General features: G+C 51.6%; 2 protein-coding genes across 2 annotated transcripts; both read left to right on the top strand.

The window, feature by feature from the left end:
* Positions 1 to 2193: 2193 nt before the first annotated feature.
* Positions 2194 to 6849, top strand: LOC106826080 (serine protease 33-like). Its single transcript, XM_014833236.3, has 5 exons — positions 2194 to 2344; positions 2856 to 3018; positions 3576 to 3853; positions 5297 to 5463; positions 6201 to 6849. Exons 1-5 carry the CDS (start codon positions 2224 to 2226, stop codon positions 6468 to 6470), a joined length of 999 nt encoding a protein of 332 aa, XP_014688722.2. The 5' UTR covers positions 2194 to 2223; the 3' UTR covers positions 6471 to 6849.
* Positions 6850 to 11730: 4881 nt separating this feature from the next.
* On the top strand, positions 11731 to 19767 carry LOC106825960 (serine protease 41-like). The gene is made up of 4 exons (XM_044746690.2): positions 11731 to 11861; positions 12441 to 12832; positions 18985 to 19139; positions 19522 to 19767. Exons 1-4 carry the CDS (start codon positions 11731 to 11733, stop codon positions 19765 to 19767), a joined length of 924 nt encoding a protein of 307 aa, XP_044602625.2.
* Positions 19768 to 19890: the final 123 nt, after the last annotated feature.

The raw sequence follows: 19890 nt of genomic DNA, 5'->3' as shown, positions 1-19890 counted from the left end.
ACTTATTTCTCACAGTTCCTGGGCTGCAGGTCTGAGTTCCAGGTGCCGGCAGGTTCAGTGTCTGGTGAGGGCCAGCTTCCTGGGTCATAGCTGTTGCTTCTCACTGTGTCCTCACATGGCAGAAGAGGCAGGACAGGTGTCCCAGTCTCTTTTATAAGGGCACTTAATCTCATTCTTGAGGGCTCCACCCTCATGACCTAATCGCTTCCCAAAGGCCCTGCCTCTGAGCACTGTCACTCTGGGGGTTAGGATTTCAGTGTATGAATTTGGAGGGGACACTGACGTTCAGACCACAGCACCGGGGCTGTGCGTATTTGACTTCCTCAGTATCACATGCAGCAGGTGGCCAGCTCCCTGTGAGCAGAGAAAGGGTTATTGAATGGGTGTGAGTTTTAAGTAACACTCAGTGATGATGATAAGAACTCTTGTGATGTCTCCAAATCGGATTTACTGTGAAATGTGCCAGCTCTTACATAATTCTGATAATCCAGGAATTCTCAATCACAATCTCAAGCAGGCAGGATGTGCCTTTATCCTCACAGGGTATCACTGAATCATCGAACTTCTGTTTCTTTCGCAATTACAAAAATTGATACTACTGTTAATGGAATCACGGTCATGTGCCGCGTAATGACGTTTCGGTCAATGACAGACTGCATAGATGACATTGGTCCCATAAGATTAGTACCATAGAGCCTAGGTGTGCAGTAGGTGTGCCATTTAGGTTTGTGTAAGTTCACGCTACGATGTTTGCACAACAACAAGATTGCCTAACAATGCATTTCTCAGAACGCATCCCTGTCATGAAGTGATACATGACTGTACTTTATTATTTTACAAGTATTCCAGCAAGTATATTCCATACAAGGGCAAGCATGAGTAGGTTAGAAATTTTATTTTTTTGTAATTTCTTTCTAAACGTCTTCTTTTTGTTTTGTTTTGATTTAAAAATATATATTGATGAAGAAATTGCAAACAAGATGAGAGTGGCTGTGGACTATCGCATATCAGATGATTTCAGCCGAAATGGAACCCAGGCTGGTGGTCCTCAGGATGGAGTGCAGGGATATCACATTGACAAAAGTTATAAGCCACTGAGAAGATGTCAGGGGCGTGAGGCGTTATGCCCCCAACAACAGAGCTTTGAAATACATAAAGCAAAAAAATGTTCTAAATACTCGGGAAACTAGTAAATCCACATTTTTTTTCTCAGAAATCAAGAGATTAGGTAAAGGAGAAAGCAATAACACCAGAGTAGTCACCAAGCAGGATTTTTGCCTAAATCAAGTGTTTGGGGCTGCTCAGAGAGCCACCACGCCCTCTGGGGTAATGAGTCCCTGGAGGAGGAGCTGCCTGGAGGCCAGGTTGATGGGAAGGCGTCGAAAGGATGGGTACTTTCTGAGAAGTGGAAAAACCTTAGGAATCAGGAGCAGTCTCTTGGATCCCTCTTCCCCCCAATGCCCAAGGCTGGTCAGCTCTCCTTTCCTGCCCACACACCCTCTGTAAGGCCCCTGACCTGGAGGCCAGGGCCTCAGCTGCAGGCCAGGGCAGTAGTGATGGACATCAAGGTGTCTGCTGTTTGTGGTCAGAGCAGAATATCAGGGGCAACGGCTTTTCAGGCTGAGAATCCCGCGTCTCCTCTGGCTGCTCCATCTCCTTGAATAAGGGGTCCCCTCTCAGGCCCAGGCATCCTGGCCTCACCTCAGGCCCTTGAGAGCCCCAGGTTGAAAATGGATGGCCAAGGGGGCTAGGGGGCCTGCCCTAGAGTCTGCAGTTCCACTGCCCCAGTCCTGGGGTGCCAGGCACCGGAGTACAGAGCACAAAGTCGATTTATCTGGCTTTGCCACTTTTAGGGCCTTGGACAAGTCATTCAACCATTAGAGTCTCGGTTCCTCTGCTGAAGGATGGGGATTGTGATAGCTCCCGGGGAATCCAAGAGGTATGCGGCATGGTTGGCAGAGTGCCAGTACACGGTAAGTGATGCGAGGGCTGGGGCTGGGGAGGGAAGCCCTGAGGGTCTTGCCAAGGATGTGGAAGAGGCCAGGGTCCCTGTGCCCAGGAGCAGTGAGAGGGCCCAGGCCTGAGGACAAGGAGAGGAGGTGTCAGCCCCACCCCAGGGCAAGCTCAGAAACTTGGGCTGGAGCTGCAATCTCCTTCCCTCTCCTGAGTGTCTGAGGACTTTGACCCCAAGAGCCAGCCCGGAAGTGGCAGTGGGAGCGCAAGATGGAGCTGGTCCTCACCACCGCCCTGCTCTCCCTCCTCCCAGGAGCCCTTCAGGGGAGCCCCCCGGCTCTCCCATCCAACTTTTCCCGGACGGATGACAGTGTGATAAACTGGGACTCAGGTAGGACAAATATCATGGTACCGCCAGAGAGAGAGCCGGGGTTTTGGGGGGCAGATAAAGAGGGGAGTGTAATAAAGACAGGTGCCCCGCTCCTTATAGCCTTGTACTTGGATGGGTCCCCTAAGGAACCCAGACATCGGGGGGCCGGCATCTACTCCCCCAGAACTCAGCGCCTTCACAGCTCCCACCCAAACCCACCCGCCAGGCACATTCTGTGTTGCGTGGCCCTGCAGCAGCATCAGATTCTCCCCAGGTGCCCAGCCGGGCCGCTCCCACCTTCCCTCTCTCACCACGCTTGGCTGAGCAATCCAGGCCCCCGGTCCCCACCTCCCCCAGCTCAGCTGCTGTGCACCCCCCAGGGTGGTCAAGTTCTCCCATCAAGGAGAGGGACGTGCCTTGCTGAGCCTGAGAAGAGGGCCCACGAGAGGCAGGGAGAAAGGAGGGCGGGTCTGCAGGGTTAGGGGAACCAACAGGGGCCCTTGGTAACCTGGCCCGTGGACCTACCCCACAGTGTGTGGACGCCCACAAGTGTCAGGCCGCATCGTATCAGGGGAAGATGCCCAACCGGGTGAGTGGCCGTGGCAGGTCAGCCTGCGGGAGCATGGACAGCATGTGTGTGGGGGCTCCCTGATCGCCAAGGACTGGGTGCTGACTGCTGCCCACTGCTTTGACCAGTGAGTATCTGTCGGGGCACGAGTGTGAGCTGGGGCCAGCCAGCACCTACCCTTCACCCCTCCCTGACACCCTCCCTTCCTCATTTGAACAGGAGCCTCCTGCCCACCTGGGCAGAAGACGGACAGGGGGTGTGTCCTCCAGGGTCTCACTTGTCTACCCAGGATGGCCCCAGTTCTGGGGCTGGGCATGGTGTGGAGAGAATGGGGGAGGAGACAGTCCCAGTGCCAGTCCTCCCATTGTCCACCTCCCAAGAAATGATTCATTTCCCAGAAACCAAAAGCTCCTAAATCAGAACGTCTCTTGAGAATCCAAGGCCTCAAGTCCACTGCTCACTAGCTGGGCGGCCTTTGGACAGGTGACTTCACCTCCCAAGCCTGTTGCTCACCCGCCAAATGGAGGGAGTAGCAGGCGCCTTGCAGGGCTCCCACTGGGATGTGCTCAGCTCATAAAGAGTTTCGTCCGTAATGTTAGTTCCCTGGAATCAAGATTGCCCTTAGCCCCGTCCGTGGGGCCTAGGCATAGCCTTCCCGACCCCTTGACTTATCCGCCCCCCCAGGAAACAGCTGCTGTCTGCCTACATGGTGCTCCTGGGGTCCATCTCCTCCTACCCCCAGGTCGACGAGCCCCGAGAGTTCCGAGAAGTGGCCCAGTTCATCATCCACCCAAACTACTTGGAGGAAAACAACAGGGCTGACATCGCCCTAGTACAGCTGTCCTCACCCGTCAACTTCAGCAGCCTCATCCTTCCAGTCTGCCTCCCCAGTACTGGAGACCCCCTAGGTCACGGCACGTGGTGCTGGGTCACCGGCTGGGGGAATGTTGGCGTAAATCTACGTAAGGACGTCTAGAGCTGGTGGTGGGGTGGGGGTAGGTGGGGGTGACTCAGTGGGGGCCAGTTCTGACACCCTACCTGGGGCCAGCTGCACAGCCACTACCCTCAAACAGGATGGAGGTGGAGCCCACAAACACTGGTACAGCCACAGCAGGGGGAGCCACTGAAATACTGCCATGACAGTGCAGAAGCAGCCTGCCACCCCAGACCCTCCTTTGGGCTCCCAGCATCCAAGAACCAAAGCATTAATGCCAGACCCACAGAGGGCTCCGGGATGCTGGCCCAACCTGGGGCCCAGACCATGCCACAGGCTAGTACCTGTGCCGTTAACGCTGTTAGAGAATTCACACATCACCCCTGCCCTCATGGGGTGGGGTCCGCAGCCTGGCCTCAGTCCTGGCTGGGTGACCACCAGCCTTGCTGGAGCATGGTTTCCTCCTCCGGCAAGAGAAGATCTCAAAAGTGCCAACCTCATGGGGTCAAGGTGAGGATTACATGGAATGATGAATTTCAGGCACTGCCAATAGGGCTGGGCAGTGCATCAGCCACTGTCATCATCATCGTGCTTGTATTATCCCTTCCTATCAGGGTCCTGGGGCCGCCATAACAAAGGACCACAGACTGGGTGGCTTAAGACAACAGAAACGTCTTCTCTCCCGGTTCAGGAGGCCACAAGTCTGAACTCAAGCTGTCGGCAGGGCCATGCTCCCTCTGAAGGCCCCAGGAGGGAACCCTTCCTTGTCTCTTCCAGCTTCTGGTGGCTCCTGGCAATGCTTGGTGTTCCTTGGCTGGTGGCTGCATCACTCTGGTCCCTGCCTCCGTCTTCACACAGCCTTCTCCCTGTTGTCTCCGTGTCTTCTCCTTTTCTGTCTCTTATAAGGACACTCTCTCCCTAATCCAGTACGATCTCGTCTTAACTAATTACATCTGCAAAGTGTCTATTTCCAAATAAGGTCACATTCTGAGGCTCTGGGTGGATGTGAATTTTTGAGGGCCATGATTCAACCCACGTTTGACTTGGGCCTTGGGCAGCCAAGAAGCATAAGGGGTCAGTTGGTGGGAGTGACTTGACCACAGTCCACGGCCTGAATTGGCTCCTGAAACCAGGTGTCGGCTCTTGCCCCTCACCCTGCTGCGTGTCCATCCTACCGCATTCCCCGGGCGCTGGGAGGGATCCTCCAGGCATGCCCAGCCAGGGAAGGGAGGGAACAGTTCTTCTGGCATTTTGAATGTTAAACACAGGTCCACCTTGCCATCTGGGCCTGTTCGTTGGGGTTTCATGAGGGCAAACACAGGCCCCTCTTCCTCGGGAACGAGAGGAGCGACATGCAGAAACGCCTTTGTGTCATTGGTCCACCGGAGTGTGGGCGAGTAGGGACAAGCCAGCTGAGAGCCAGGAGGCAACTGGCTCCCCTCTGAGCTCCGCTCTCTGCTCCCCACCACAGCACTCCCTCCTCCCTTCACCCTGAAGGAGCTGCAGGTGCCCCTCATTGATGCCCAGACCTGTGACACCTACTACCATGAGAATTCCGGGATCCCCACTGAGGAGCCCATCATCCTGGAGGACATGCTGTGTGCCGGCTTCGAGAGTGGCCAGAAGGATGCCTGTGGGGTGAGCAAGCACGCCCGGTTGGGGCTGGGTCTCCCACTGCCCGTCACCACTGGGGACCCCCCCAGGGCAGAGGAGAGCAACATTGTTTTAGATACAAGCATCAATTCGAAAAGAAAAAAATGTTCCTGGACCCTGCCTCTCTTTCTAAGGTTATATAAATATTGTCAGAACACGCAATACCCACAGATGCGCTTCTGCAAACTGGGACCATACTCCTGTCCCTAAGACTTTTCCTTTGGGGCCAGAAGCTTCTTTTTTCTTTCCAAAAAACAACACTGAGAACCTTTGAACAAATTTTCCTGAGGAGCAGGTCCCTTCTGGGCTGGGTTGGCCTTGTCTTTCCCTGTCTGCTCTTATAAGCAAAACACACTTTATCTCACCTCGCCTCTTAGTATTGCTTCGTCTCAAACAGATTTTTTTTCATCCAAAACGAAGCAAACAGCATTCTTAGCAACACAGAAGTGCTCCTCAGAGCCCCTCCTCTGAAATATAGTTTTATTTAGAGAATAGAGTGTTCCCATTGTACTGCTTGTCCCACCTGCCAGGAATTTCGCCCCTAATTCCCAGACCAGTCACTCCTGCCGCCTTCCAGAAACATCTCATCCATCGATCCTCTGTCCGCTAGACCTGGCCAGCAGACCTCGAGGGAAGTTGGTGGGACTGGGCGGCCCTATGAACCTCAATCTCCCCCGTGTGTAAAGAGGGCAGCTACATTTCTGGACTGTTTTTCTCTCCAGGGTGACTCCGGAGGCCCCCTGGTCTGTGACGTTGATGGCATCTGGATCCAGGCAGGGGTGGTGACCTGGGGGTCTGACTGTGGCCTCCCCAAGAAGCCAGGTGTTTACGCCAGTGTCAGCTTCTACGCCTCATGGATTGCCAGCACAATCGGGAGCTCAGCCCCAGAACTCAGAAATTTCTCTCCAAGCCTGGCTGGGATCTTCCTCTCTGCCCTGTTGTTGCTTCTGGGACCACTAGGGGGCACCCCCGTCTCCCTGGCGCTTGCCTAACCCGGCAGCCAGCCCTGTGGCCTTAGTCCCTGCCTTCCAAACGCATCCCTCTCTCCGCTCCCTGCCAGGAGGGCAGGAGGCGGCTTCCTGCAGGGACCGCTTCCCCAAGCTCTCCCTGGTCAGCCTCTCACGTGTCCCCCACGGGCCCTAAGTTGCCCTCTCGCCCTCCCTGACGCCTTGGGAACCCCCACAGACAAAGCCTGCTGTTTCCCGCTCCTTGGCCACCGTTCAGAGCTGAGTCTCCAGGTGCCCCCACGCTCAGGGATTCCTTTGGGAGTTTCTGAGACTCTTGGAAGTGGGTGTCCAGCCTCTGGTGTTGGGCTGGTGCCTTTGCAGGTGTGTCTGTCTGAGAGGCAATAAAGATGAGTTGGCAGAAGGGCATTCCTCCCTGTGCCTCAGGGACCCCAGAGGTGTCATGTGAAAGAACTCCTGTGTGTGGGAGCTTTACCCTTAGGATGTCACTGGATGCTCACAGCAGCCCTGCGAGGAGCACATTACTATTATCTCCATCTTTCAGACAGGGAAACTGAGGGCTGCAAGCTCCAGGGCTTGCCGGAGCCCACTCTCCCCAGCAGCCCTGTCCCTAAGCTCAGGGGATGGCAGAGCAACATGTCCTGGGGGTCCTGGGGTGATGGCAGGGCTGGGTGTGAATCCCAGGGTCATGGCAGGGCTGGGGGTGAGTCCCAAGGTCGTGGCAGGGCTGGGGGTGAATCCCAGGGTCATGGCAGGGCTGGGGGTGAGTCCCAAGGTCGTGGCAGGGCTGGGGGTGAATCCCAGGGTCATGGCAGGTCTGAGTGTGAGTCCCAAGGTCATGGAAGGGCTGTGTGTGAGTCCCAGGGTCATGGCAGGGCTGGGGGTGAGTCCCAGGGTCATGGGCTGGACTGGGGGTGAATCCACATCGCTGCGACATGAAGGGCAAAGGCTGGGGCCAGGCTGAGCTTGTTTTCCATCTCTCTCCCTCTTCCCAGCCCCAGTCTCTGGGGGAAGCCTGGGAACTGGCTGGAAATGTGTAAGCCGGCAGCTGAGGAGGGAGCACAGGCCTGGGACCTCAGGCAGGGGCAAGGGTGTGAGTGGGGGCCCCTGTGGGCCACTATGCAGAGGAGATGGGAGGGAGGAAGGAAGGGCAGGCTGAGCCCCTTTGGGTGGGAGCCTCAGCCTCTGTCCTGGGACACTCCTGACCTGTGCCTGGCTCTCCCACCCACACCGAGCCCAGTGGCCACACACTTCAACAGCTCCCTCTGCCCTCAGGCAGCATGCCAAGGACTTTCCACCTTTTGTAGCTCCCACCTGTCCCTTGCAGATCACTCTCCAGGACTTTCTCCACAGTGTCCTCTGCCCTTGATGCCAAGCTCACCTGAACCTAGGCACCCCTCCCTGGAGCCTTCTCTGGATGCAGGGGGCCCACGTATCCTGCTGTCTGCCTCCAGGGCTGTCGCCTGATGGCCAGACAGCCTGGGAGGCACTCCTGGTCCCTGGGACTAGCCAGGGTGAGGGGCAGCTGGGTGGAAATAGAGAATAGCCTTGCAGGTAGGATGGCGGGGGGGCGGGTGGCTAGGGACAGCCACAGGTCACTGGACCTGGGCGTTACAGCGGACCCTGGAGGAAATGAGCCTGCACTCGGTCTCCAAGATCGTCCCGCATCCCGACTACAGCTGTGGGCTGACCACCAGTGACATCACTGCGGTCACCATGCACTCAAGGCCCCCGACACTGCCCGTATCTGACATGTGTGCTCTGGGACGCCGTGCTAGGGAACCAGCTGGGCTGCTCCAGGGAGGAGTGTGAGCCCCTCTTCCCTCGCCCAGGAGACCCCTCCTGCACATGCAACCATGGAGGTGAACTCCAACTGCTGCCCACCTTCTCCAGGCTTCTCCTGTGGGGACATTGTGAGGTGGCAGCCAGGTGTGACAGCATGGATGAGGGAGGGAGGGCAGGACATGCTACCCCCTCACCTACCTGTAGGGGCCCCAGTGACCTCTGAGGGCCACCTTGAGCCTTGCAGACTCTGTCTCTGGATTCCAAAGAGCTGACATTCCCCAAGGGGCATCGAGGGGCCACCTGGAGAAGCCCATGGTCAGGGCCGCTCCTGGGCCACCAACCTCAGCAGGTGCCCCCTCCACAGCAGATGCCTTTATGACAGTGACGACTGGGCACCCCGAGCCAGAGCCCCTCCCCCCCCAGAACCTCTGCCAATCTGCATCCCTCTTTTTTCTCCTTCCTTTTCTCCCTCTGCCACACTTTCCTGTCATCCTCCATCAACCCTTCAATTCCACAAACATTCACCAAGCGTGTCACACAGTCCTTGGGGGCATCTGACAGCCACATGCGCAAATGACCAAACAAGATGATTTTGGATGTTTCCACGTTCTAGGGAGAAAATACAACATGGTAGTGAGACAGACAGTCAGCGGAAGTATATGGGGTTCACTTTAGATGGAAGAGGGCAGGGAAAGCCCTGCTGAGGAGGTGACGTGAGACTTGTGTTAGCCAAAATGTACAGCTTTACCACGCAAAGATAAGTTTGTGTTTGTTTTCTCCCCAAAGTCCCAGCACATAGTTGTATATCCTAGTTACAAGTCCTTCTAGTGCCTCTGTGTGGGGTGCTGCCACAGCATGGCTTGACCAGGGGTGCTAGGTGCATGCCTGGAATTCGAACCGGCAAACCCTGGGCCGCCGAAGCGGAGCGCAAGAACTTAACCACTATGCCACTGGGTCGGCCCCTAAAGATAAGTTTTAAAGAAAAGAGAGGCTTTGTCAAAGGGTTTGCAAACCGGGGAAGTACACCTCAACCGGCAAGTTGATAGGTGAACCCCCTTCAGTCTTGGGGTGGCTGGTTTTTAAAGGCAGAGTGCAGAGCGTGCACGGTTAAGGCTGAGTCCGGTTCTGAGGCCAGTCCTTCCCCGCTAGAGTGGATCTCATGCCGGGGCTTTCTAAATGTCCTCACTGCAGGGCAGGACCACGGCACTGTTCTCTGGCCATGCGGTGACAGTCAAAGTTAAAATGTAATTTTTTTATTTCTGCCCATAGTCCAGCCTTGAGCAGGTCATGTTAACCATCATCTTGACTCTGGCCTCGTTTTCATCTCTTTCTTTTCTCTCTTGAATGCTGTGATGAAGCCCACCGTGTGACCATCTGGGAGGAGTCTGCAGGGAGAGGCGACCCCACGGCCGAAGCAAGCTTGGAGCTCACTAGGAAAGGACGGCAGGGGGAGGGGACAGGCAGGTGGCCAGAGTGGGGGAGAGCCAGAGGAAGGGGCTCTCAAGGACCGTGGGGAGTCCCAGGGTTTGCGGCTTAAGCGATCCCTAGGGCTACAGTGGAGAAGGGGCTCCCTGGGCCTCCCTCCCGAGCCAGGGGGGGTTTCTGGTGCTGCCTCCTGGACAATGAGCCACCCTTGGCCTTGACTGTAGGGAGTTCCCAGGAGACTGGCCAGTCACAAATGCTCAGGTGCTAAGGACTATGTCGGGGAAAACTCATCCCCTTGCCATGCCCAGGGACCCAGTCCCTACCTAGCCCTGGCTTCCCTGGGACCCATGCTGCTCCTGACTCTGCCAGCCTGAGCCCACACCCACTGGCCCTCTCTCTGTAGGGTGACTTGGCGGGGGTCACGCCAGTGTGTGCAGTCAAGGAGGTTTGGTGACAGGCCGCCTGCATCCTCTCGAGAAGGTTCTGTAGTTACCAATGGCTTGGTGTCTCATGGGCATCTCCCTCAGCGTACTCTGGATCGAGGACATCATCTGGAGCCCTCTCTCCCTGCTCCAGGCGGGGACCCTGGCTCTGCCTGCCCCTGCTGCCAGCAGCTGATTCCCATGATAGTCACCACCCAGGCCCGTTGGGGTGACCCCAGGGCCAGGCCCAAGACCCAGGGTTCCCACAGAGTGGACACCTCCTGCGGGTTCCAGCCTGGCTCCCCTGCCTGGAGGGAGCCCCAGAAGCCAATGCTGGGAAACTCATCGCTCTGCGAACCCCACCCTGGACCTGGTTCAGGACACGCAGAGGGGCACCGAGCAGGCACGGTCCTCCTAGGACCCCTGTCTGGAGAGTCACTGCTCACAGTGACACTGAGATGGACAGCCTAGCGGTGTCTCTCTCCCATTTTGGCAATTTCCTTCCCCCTAAAACCCCGGGCAAAAAAGTTTGTGAAAGGCCAATTCAACTTTCACGATTTAATCTGGAGGAGGGTGATGAGAGGGGCTAGGCCTGCGGCCAAGGGGCAGCCAGGGCAGGCGGGGACCAGCAGGGAGGACAAAACCCAAGGCCTGCATTTCCCCCAGGAAGTCCTGCAAGGGAACCTCTCTTCCCGCCTCAGCCCACAGTGCTAGGCCTCCAGTGGGCACTCAAGGACTCGTTATCGTACCTTTGGAAGGCCTGGCTGTGGGCCACGTCCTTGAGCCTTCTTGGAGGAAGGAGTGGGTAGAAAAGGAGGCAGCCAGAACCCCAGGGTTGCAGACAAGAAAGGGATTGTGGGGGCGCGCTGCTTCCCCGGCCACATCAAGGGGCGTGGTTGGGGGACCCAGCCCCAGCACGAGCTCAAAGCTGGGGCACTGTGAGGTATCATGTTCCCAAACAGCTCTCGCACCCGGAGAGGTCAAGGGGGCAGACGGTGGGGGCCAAGGTTCCTGTCGCTCTTTCTCCCCCAGGGGGCGCCCCGCCGGGCCCTGGAGCAGGCGGAAGCAGACGGGGCGCCAAGCGGCGGGCCCGAGAGCAGGCCATGGACGTCCGGCTCGGGGCGCTGCTGCTGGCGCAGCTGTTGGTGGGAGTCGAACTCGGGAAGCGGGGTGAGCTCAGGCGGGAGCTGCCGGCCGACCCAGGGGTGATGGGGGAGGATGGGGCGCGTGGACACCCAGGGCAGCTGACCTTCTCGTCTCCCCTCAGGGTTGCAGGATCAGGACGTGCTGTTTCCAGGTAAGGCGCCCAGGACGCGCGCTTCCCTGCGTAAGGCACCTGGGCCGGAGCGCAAAGGGCGCCTCATCTTTTTCTCTCCCCGACTCCAGGTTTCGAGAACTCGTCGTTGCTCACATGTAACTGATGGGACCGTGGGGGAAAGGGGCGGGCACCTGCGGACCACGTGGGGAGGGCTCCCAGCATCCCCTTCTCCGTGGGCTGACGACCCCAGCACGCGCGCGGTTTCCCGGAGAGCCCCTTCCCTTCGCGCACCCCAGTGGGCGAGGGCACGAGGGTGAGCCTGCCTCCTGCAGCTCAGCCGCGTGTCCGACTGTCCATCCCAGGGCCCTGTGGCCGACAGACCATCCACTCGCTCGTGATGGGCGGACAAGAATCGGTGCACGGGCGCTGGCCGTGGATGGGCAGCCTGCGCCTGCCTAAAGGCCACCACTGCGGAGGGACCCTGCTCAACCACCGCTGGGTGCTCTCGGCCGCGCACTGCTTTGTAAAGTGAGTCTGGGGGTGGGTGGAGGCTGAGGCTCCACCAGGACGTGCGCGACCCCCCGGCCCTTCTGTTCTCCTGAGCCCCAGACCTAGTCCCAGTCAGTTACATCCACACGAGTTCCCGTTAGTGCCCCTGGAAGGACCCGGTTCAGGTTCTTCCAGAACTTTCTTCCAGAACGTTCCCGTGCACATTGGTGTGTCGTGTTCTTTTCTTTTCTCTCTTGTCTTCTCTTCTCCCCAAATGACACCACCAGCCTTCCCCTTCCTCATCCCACCCCCCGTGGAGGTGTCCCAGGGGTGGGAGGAATGAGCTGAGCCGGGTAAGTGCTGGGCACAGAGCCTGGCCTGGGCTGACAGCCGCCTCGGAAGCTGTTCTGACTCCACCCTGCTGAGTGTCCCACTTTGGCACCCGTGCATCTGCTCCTTCTTTCCTTAGGTGGGCTGGGGAGGAGAGGGGCTGGTTGAGTGACTGGCCAGATGAGAGGCAGAGGGAGGCACCCCTCCCCCCACCCCCAGGGTCTGGGACTTTGGTGGTGGCCTCTGTGGGCTCTCACCCTTTCTCCCCTGGACGCTTTGGCCTGTAAGAAGACCTGTTGACAGCATCCCGCATGAGCCCCAGCAGCAGCCCCGGCAGTCTCACCTCATGGAGCCGGCCCGGGATGCGCAGGTGGCCCCTCTCTCCTCCCCTGCCAGGAACAAGGATCCCTATGAGTGGACAGTCCAGTTTGGTGAGCACTCTGCTAGGCCACCTTTCTGGAACCTGTGGGCCTTCTACCATCGATACAAGGTGCAGGATATTATTATGTACCCCGAATTCAAGGGAGTTTTATTCAATGACATCGCCCTGTTGAAGCTGTCGTCCTTCGTCACCTACAATAAGTACATCCAGCCCGTCTGTGTCCAGGCCTCCTCCTCCGAGTTCCAGAACCGGAACAACTGCTGGGTGACCGGCTGGGGGTTCCTCAATGAGACCAATCGTGAGGCTGGGGACAAATGGGTGGGGAAAGGGCATATTGTGCTCTATCACCGGCTGGGCCACAGCAGCCCCCACCTTGGTCCCTGTACAGCTGGGCCCGCGTTTGGCCTGCTCAGCATTCTCTCCTCTCCTGCTTCCTTCTGCTCCTCCTGAGAGGGCAGCACCTCTGTACCCCACCGAGTTCCTCTCCCTTCCAGAGACTGTGAGCCGGAAGCCAGGGTGGAGAGGGGGGCCAGCTTGGCTCAGCCTGCACCCGCCAGCCTGCAGGGGTGTGGGAGTTTGGGGAGGGCGGGTCCTTGTAAGAAAGGCCTCTGGCATTGTTTTTGGTTTTTAATTAAGATTTAATTCACAAACCATAAAATTCTCTCTTTTAATGTATACAACTCAGTGGGTTTTAGTGTATTCATAGAGTTGTGCAACCATCACCGCTGTCTAACCGCAGCATTTTCATCCTCTCAAAATGAAATCCCATACTTACTAGCTGTTGCTCTCAATTCCTCATTGTCCTAGGGCCGTAGCTCCTGGCAACCACTAATCTGTTTTCTGCCTCTATGGATTTACTTATTCTGGACTCTTCATATCACACACAATGTGCTCTTCTGTGCCTGGCTTCTCTCACTTAGGATAATGTTTTCAAGGTGTATCCATGTTGTAGTCTGTGTGTCTATACGTCATTCCTTTTTTTTTTCTTTATTTTGTTCATATAACATTAAATTAACCACTTTAAAGTAGACAATTCAGTGGCATTTAGTACATTCACAATGTATAACCATCAACTCTATCAAGTTTCAAAACATTTTCATCACTGCCGGGGGAAATCCCATAGCCATTCAGCAGTCACTCCCATTACCCCCTCCTTCCGGCCTTTGGCAACCACTAACCTGCTTTTCATCTCTCTGGATTTAGCTATTCTGGATATTTCATGTAAATGGAATCATACATGTGACCTTTTGTGTTTGGCTTCTTTCACTTAGCAAAATGTTTTCAAGATCATCCATGTATCAGAATTTCATTCTTTTTTATGGCTGAGTAATATTACGTCCGTTGTATGGATATAACACAGTTTGTTTATCCGTTCATTCATTATGGACATCTGTGTTGTTTCTACCTTTTGAGTATTGTGAATAGAGCTGCTATAAACATTAGTATACAAATTTTTGTTTAAACCCCTCTTTTTAATTCTTTTGTGTATATATTGAGGAGTGTAATTACTGGATCACGTGGCAATTCTTTGTTTAACTTTTTGGGGAACTGACGGTGTTCCACAGCAACTGCACCATTCCACGTTCCCATCAACCATGAATGAGGGTTGTAATTTCTCCCCAATCTCCACAGCACTCGTTATTTTCCAGTTTTTCTATTTTGACCATCCTAGCGGGTGTGAAGTGGTATCTCACTGTGGTTTTGATTTGCATTTTTCTAATGACTAGTGATGTTGAGCATCTTTCCATGTGCTTGTTGGCCATTTGTATGTCTTCTTGGAGAAATGCCTATTCAAGTGCTTTACCCATACATAGATTGAGTTGTCTTTGTTGTTCCGTTGTAATAGTTTTTTATATATTCTGGATACTAGACCCTTATCAGATATATGATTTGCAAATATGCAAATATTTTCTCCCATTCTGTAGGCTACTTTCACTTTCTTGATAGTCTTTTTTTCTTTTCTTTTCTTTTTCTTTTTTTTTGCTGAGGAAGATTCATCCTGAGCTAACATCTGTTGCCAATCTTCCTCTTTTTTTGCTTGAGGAAGATTAGCCCCAAGCTAACGTCTGTGCCAGTCCTCCCCTATTTTGTATGTGGGCTCTACCACAGCGTGGCTGATAGTGGTGTAGGTCCATGCCCAGAATCTGAACCTGTGAACATGGGCCACCAAAGTGGAGCATGCTGAACTCAACCACTACTCCAGAAGGCCAGCCCCCTTCATAGTGTCTTTTGATGTACAAAATGTTTTAATTTTGGTGAAGTCCAAATATTTACTTTTTCTTTTGTTGCTTATGCTTTTGATGTCATATCTAAGAAATCATTGCCAAATTCATGGTCACAAAGATTTACTCCCATGTTTTCTTGAAGAGTCTTATAGCTTTAGCTCTTACATTTATGTCGTTGATCATTTTGAGTTGGTTTTTTATGATGCTGTGAGGTAGCAGTCCTTGCAGTAGGATATCCAGTTCTCCAAGCACCCATTGTTGAGGAGACTGTTCTCTCCTCTATTGAATTGTCTGGGCACCCTTGTCAAAAATTGGTTGACCATAGATATATGGGTTTATTTCTAGACTCGCAATTCTATTCCATTTGTCTCTATGTTTATCCTTATGCCAGGACCTCATTGTTTGGTTGCTGTAGCTTTATAGTATGCTTTGAAATTGGGAAGTGTGAGACCTCCAACTTTGTTCTACTTTTCAATATTATTTTGGTTATTTGGGGTCTCTTGATATACCATTTGACTTTTAGGATCAACTTGTCAATTTCTGATAAAAGGCCATTGGTATTTGGATAGGGGTTGCCTTGGATCTGTAGATTGCTTTGGGGTGTACTGCCATCTTAATAACATTCAGTCTCCAATCCATGAACACAGGATATGTTCCCTTTATTTAGTTCATCTTCAATTTCTTTCAGCAACGTTTTGTAGTTTTTTGTGTACAAGTCTTTCATCTCCTCAATTAAATTTATTCCTATTTTATTCTTTTTGATGCTATTGTAAATGAAATTTCTTTTTAAATTTCCCTTCGGAAATGTGCATTGGTGGTAGATAGAAATATAACTGACTTTTGTGTCTTGACCTTGGGTTGTGCAAATTTGCTGAGCTCATTTATTAACTCTAGTCCTTTTTTGTGGATTCTTTATGATTTTCTCCATATATATCCTGTCATCTGTGAACAGAGATAGTTTGCCTCTTCCTTTCCAAGTTGCATGCGTTTTATTTCTTTTTCTTCCCTGATTTTCCTGACTAGAACTTCCAGTGAAATGTTAAGTAGAAGTGGCAGAAACTGGCCTCCTTGTGTTGTTCCTGATCTTAGGGGGAAAGCGTTCAGATTTTCACCGTTCAGCATGATGTTAGCTGTGGGGTTTTCACATATGACCTTTATCATGTTGAGGAAGTTTCCTCTATTCCTGGTTGATTGAATGTTTTTATAGTGAAAGAGTGTTGGATTTTGCCAAATGCTTTTCTTGCCTCAGTTAAGATGATCATGTGGTTTCCCCCTTCATTCTATTAATGTGGTATGTAGTGCGTTAGATTGATTGATTTTCTTATGTTGAACCACCTTGCACTCATGGGATGAATCTCACTTGGTCATGCTGTACAATTCTTTCATTATGCTGCTGGATTCAGTTTGCTAGTATTTTGTTGAGAATTTTTGCATATATATTCATAATGGATATTGCTCTGTAGTTTCTTTTTCTTGTGGTGTCCTTGTCTGGGCTTTGAGGTCATGGTAACGTTAGTCTCATGGAATGAGTTAGGAAATATTCTTTCGTCCTCTATTTTTTTGGAAAAGTTCAAGAAGTTAATTTCTTCACATGTTTGGTAGAATTCACCATTGAAACCATCTGGTCCAAGGTTTTTCTTTGTTGAGAGGTTTCTGACTACTGATTCAATCTCTTTACTTATTATGGGTCTGTTCAGATTTTCTGTTTCATCTTGAGTCCGTTTTGGCAGTTTGTGTGTTTCTAGGAATTTGTCCATTTCCTCTAGGTTGTCTAATTTGTTGGCATATGAGTATTCAAAGTATTCCCGTAGAGTCTTTATTATTTCCACAAGGGTACTGTAGTAATGTCCCTGCTTCACTGTCCATTTTGTTGATCTTTCAAAGAACCAACTTTTGGTTGTGCTGATTTTCTCTATTGTTTTTCTATTTCCTAGTTTGATTTTTTACATTCCTTTCTTTATTATTTCCTTTCTTCTTCTACCTGAGGGTTTAGTTTGCTATTTTTCTAGTTCCTTAAGGTATAAGTTAGGTTATTGATTTAGAGTTTTTCTCCTTTATTAACACAGGCATTTCCAGCTATAAACTTCCTTCTGAGAACTGCTTTTGCTGCATCCCATAAGTTTTGGTATGTTGTGTTTTCATTTACATTCATTTCAAAGTATTTTCTAATTATCCTTGTAACTTCTTTAATTTCCACATATTTGTGGATTTTTAGGTTTTCCTTCTATTATTGATTTCTAGCTTCATTCCATTGTGGCTGGAGAATATGTTTTTCATGATTTCAGTCTTTTCTAATTTACTGCAACTTATGTCTTGGCCTGACATATTGTCTATCCTGAAGCCTGATCCACATGCACTTGGGAGAAATGTGTATTCTGCTGTTGGTTGGGTGGATTATTCTGTATATGTCTGTTAGGCCAGTTAATTTACAGTGTTGTTCAAGGTCTCTCTTTTCTAGTTGATCTTCTCTCTGGTTGTTCCATCCGTTATTGAAAGTGGGGTCTTGAAGTCTCCAGCTGTTATTGTAGAGCTATCTATTTCTCCCACCACTTCTGTCAATTTTGCTTCATATATTTTGGGGCTCAGTTGTTAGGTGTGTAGATGTTTATAATTATTATATTTTCTTGAGAGATTTGACACTTACATCAATATACAATGTCCTTCTTTGACTCTTGTAACAAGCCTTAACTGAAAGTCTATTTGATCTGACATTAGTGTAGCAACCTCAGCCCTTTTTGGGTCACTGTTTGCATGGAATCTCTTTTTCTAACCTTTACTTTCCACCTGCGTGTGCCTTTGGATCTAAAATTATTATCTTGAGGACAGCCTATAGTTGGATCCTGTGTTTTAATCCATTCTACCAATCTCTGCCTTTTAATTGGAGTGTTTAATCTATTTACATTAAAATTACTGATAAAGAAGGACTTACTTCTGCCACTATTCTGTTTGTTTTCTGTATCTTGTCATATTTTTTATATCTGTATCTGTCATATCTTTTTGTTTCTTATTTCCTCTTTTTGTGTTTAATTGATTTTTATTACTGTACTGTATTGACTCCCTTCTCATTTCCTGTTCTGCATATTTTTTAGTTATTTTCATAGTGGTTGCCCTGGGAATTACAATTAACAACTTAAAGTTATAACAATCTATTTTAAATTAGTACCAACTTAGCTTCCATAGTATACAAAAACTCGGTTCCTATACAGCTCTCTTCTTCCCCTTTAAGTTGTTATTGTCACAGTTTACACCTTTATATATTGTATGACCATTAACAGAGATTTATAACTATTGTTTTATGCATTTACTTTCTACATTATATTGGAAAATAGAAGTTATAAACCAAAACTATAATAATACCGGCTTTTATATTTATCTATGTAGTTACCTTTACTGGTGGTCTTTATTTCTTCCTATGAGTTTAAGTTACTGGTTAGAGCCCTTTCATTTCAGCATGAAGGGCTCCCTTTTCCATTTCTTGTAGGGTACATCTACTAGTGAGGAACCCTGTCAGCATTCATTTACCTAGGAATGTCTTCATCTCTCCTTTATTTTTTGAAGGATATTTTTGCCTGGTATAGAATTCTTGTTTAACTGTTTTATTCTTTTAGCACTTTAATATGTCATCCCACTGCCTCCTGGCCTCCAGTGTGTCTGAAAAGAATCCAGCTGTTAATCTTGTTGAAGATCCCATATACTTGATGTGTAGGTTCTCTCTTGCTGTTTACAAAATTCCCCCTTTGTCTTTGTCTCTTGATATTTTGATGAAAATGTATCTCAGTGTGGATCTCTTTGTGTTTATCTTCCTTGGAGCTGTTCAGCCTCTTGAGTTTGTAGATTCATATCTTTCATAAAATTTGAGAAGTTTTTGGCCTGGATCTGGCAACTGCAGTATATTAATCATTAATGATCTCAGCTGTGTCAGCCTCTCCCCCTGTGCATCTTTGGCCAAGGAATCTCCCCACTGGCTCAGGCAGGGTCTGTCATCTCCATTCTACAAATAGGGAAACTGAGTCTCAGGGAGGAGCTTAACAGCCTGTCCATCCATTGGGTCCTTCTGTGAGATTGTTCATCACCCACAATGTGCTGGCTGCTGGGCTAGAGCAATGGCCCAGGCCCTGTGGGTGCCCTGGGGAGTCCACCCCCCCTTCAGCCTCTCCCTGTCTCAGATGGCAGAGGAGAGGCTAAGGTTGTTGTCTTTCTCTCTCCCACCCTCAACCTCCGGCAGCTCTGCTGCCTCCCTACAATCTCCAGGAAGTGGAGGTCGCCATCATAAACAATTCCAGGTGTAACTACCTGTTCGGACAGCCTAGTATATTCAGGGGAGTTGGCGAAGACATGATTTGTGCTGGTGCTGAGGAAGGCGGCATTGACTCCTGCAGAGTGAGTGCCCCTGCCCAAACCAGGGCCTTGCTGGAACCAAACACCACCCCTCCCAACCTTGGGCCTGAGAGCAACCCCCATGACCCCCACCAACCGACCCTCAGAGTTTATTCATGAGAAAACAATTGTATCCCTTATTTAACCAGCCTGTAAAACAAGCTTCTTGTTTTACTTTAATTGTCCCTCCTTTGTTCCTCATGTGAAACCCAGCGGGTGGAGACTGTGGCCCCTTTGCAGATACAGCAACTGGGGCTTGTTTGCTTCCAGGGGAGGAATAGGATTTGCACCCAGGCGGCCCAGCCCACAGTCCCTCCCACTCTCCCACCCTCCACTAGCCCCTCCTGCCCTACCCCTGGCCTGGCTCACTCATGCTGCTCCCCAGGGTGACTCAGGTGGACCTGTGGTGTGTCAAAAGAATGGGCTGTGGATTCAGGTTGGAATCGTGAGTGGGGGATCGGGCTGTGGTAGGCCCAACCGGCCCGGTATCTACACCAACGTTAGTAGGTACTTCAGCTGGATGCAGACGCTGGTGGGCCGCAGCACACCAAAGCCAGACCCCACTCAGCTGCTGCTGCCCCTCGCTCTGCTCTGGGCTGCCCCACTCCTGCAGCTGGCTGTACGCACCTGAGCCTGTGAGGATGCAGTAGTTACCACAGTGCCAGAAAATTCATCTAGGGCTGTGAGCATCCCAGTGGCAGGACTGCCTGCTGGGTCAGGCCCAGTCCCCTTCTGTCTCATTTCTAATAAACAC

The sequence above is a fragment of the Equus asinus genome, chromosome 14 (assembly GCF_041296235.1).
Source record: "Equus asinus isolate D_3611 breed Donkey chromosome 14, EquAss-T2T_v2, whole genome shotgun sequence".
NCBI lineage: Eukaryota > Metazoa > Chordata > Mammalia > Perissodactyla > Equidae > Equus > Equus asinus.
The sequence above is the reverse complement of the archived record's forward strand: the minus strand, read 5'-3'. Positions and strand labels throughout refer to the sequence as shown.

Bases quoted from the DNA above. Each gene is read 5' to 3' on its own strand.
- LOC106825960 (XM_044746690.2), top strand. From the start codon at position 11,731: ATGGGCGGACAAGAATCGGTGCACGGGCGCTGGCCGTGGATGGGCAGC. The intron at 12,833-18,984 runs GTGAGGCTGGGG...AACCTCCGGCAG, and splicing joins GTTCCTCAATGAGACCAATC to CTCTGCTGCCTCCCTACAAT. The intron at 19,140-19,521 runs GTGAGTGCCCCT...GCTGCTCCCCAG, and splicing joins GCGGCATTGACTCCTGCAGA to GGTGACTCAGGTGGACCTGT.
- LOC106826080 (XM_014833236.3), top strand. From the start codon at position 2,224: ATGGAGCTGGTCCTCACCACCGCCCTGCTCTCCCTCCTCCCAGGAGCC. The intron at 2,345-2,855 runs GTAGGACAAATA...CCTACCCCACAG, and splicing joins TGTGATAAACTGGGACTCAG to TGTGTGGACGCCCACAAGTG. The intron at 3,854-5,296 runs GTAAGGACGTCT...TCCCCACCACAG, and splicing joins GAATGTTGGCGTAAATCTAC to CACTCCCTCCTCCCTTCACC.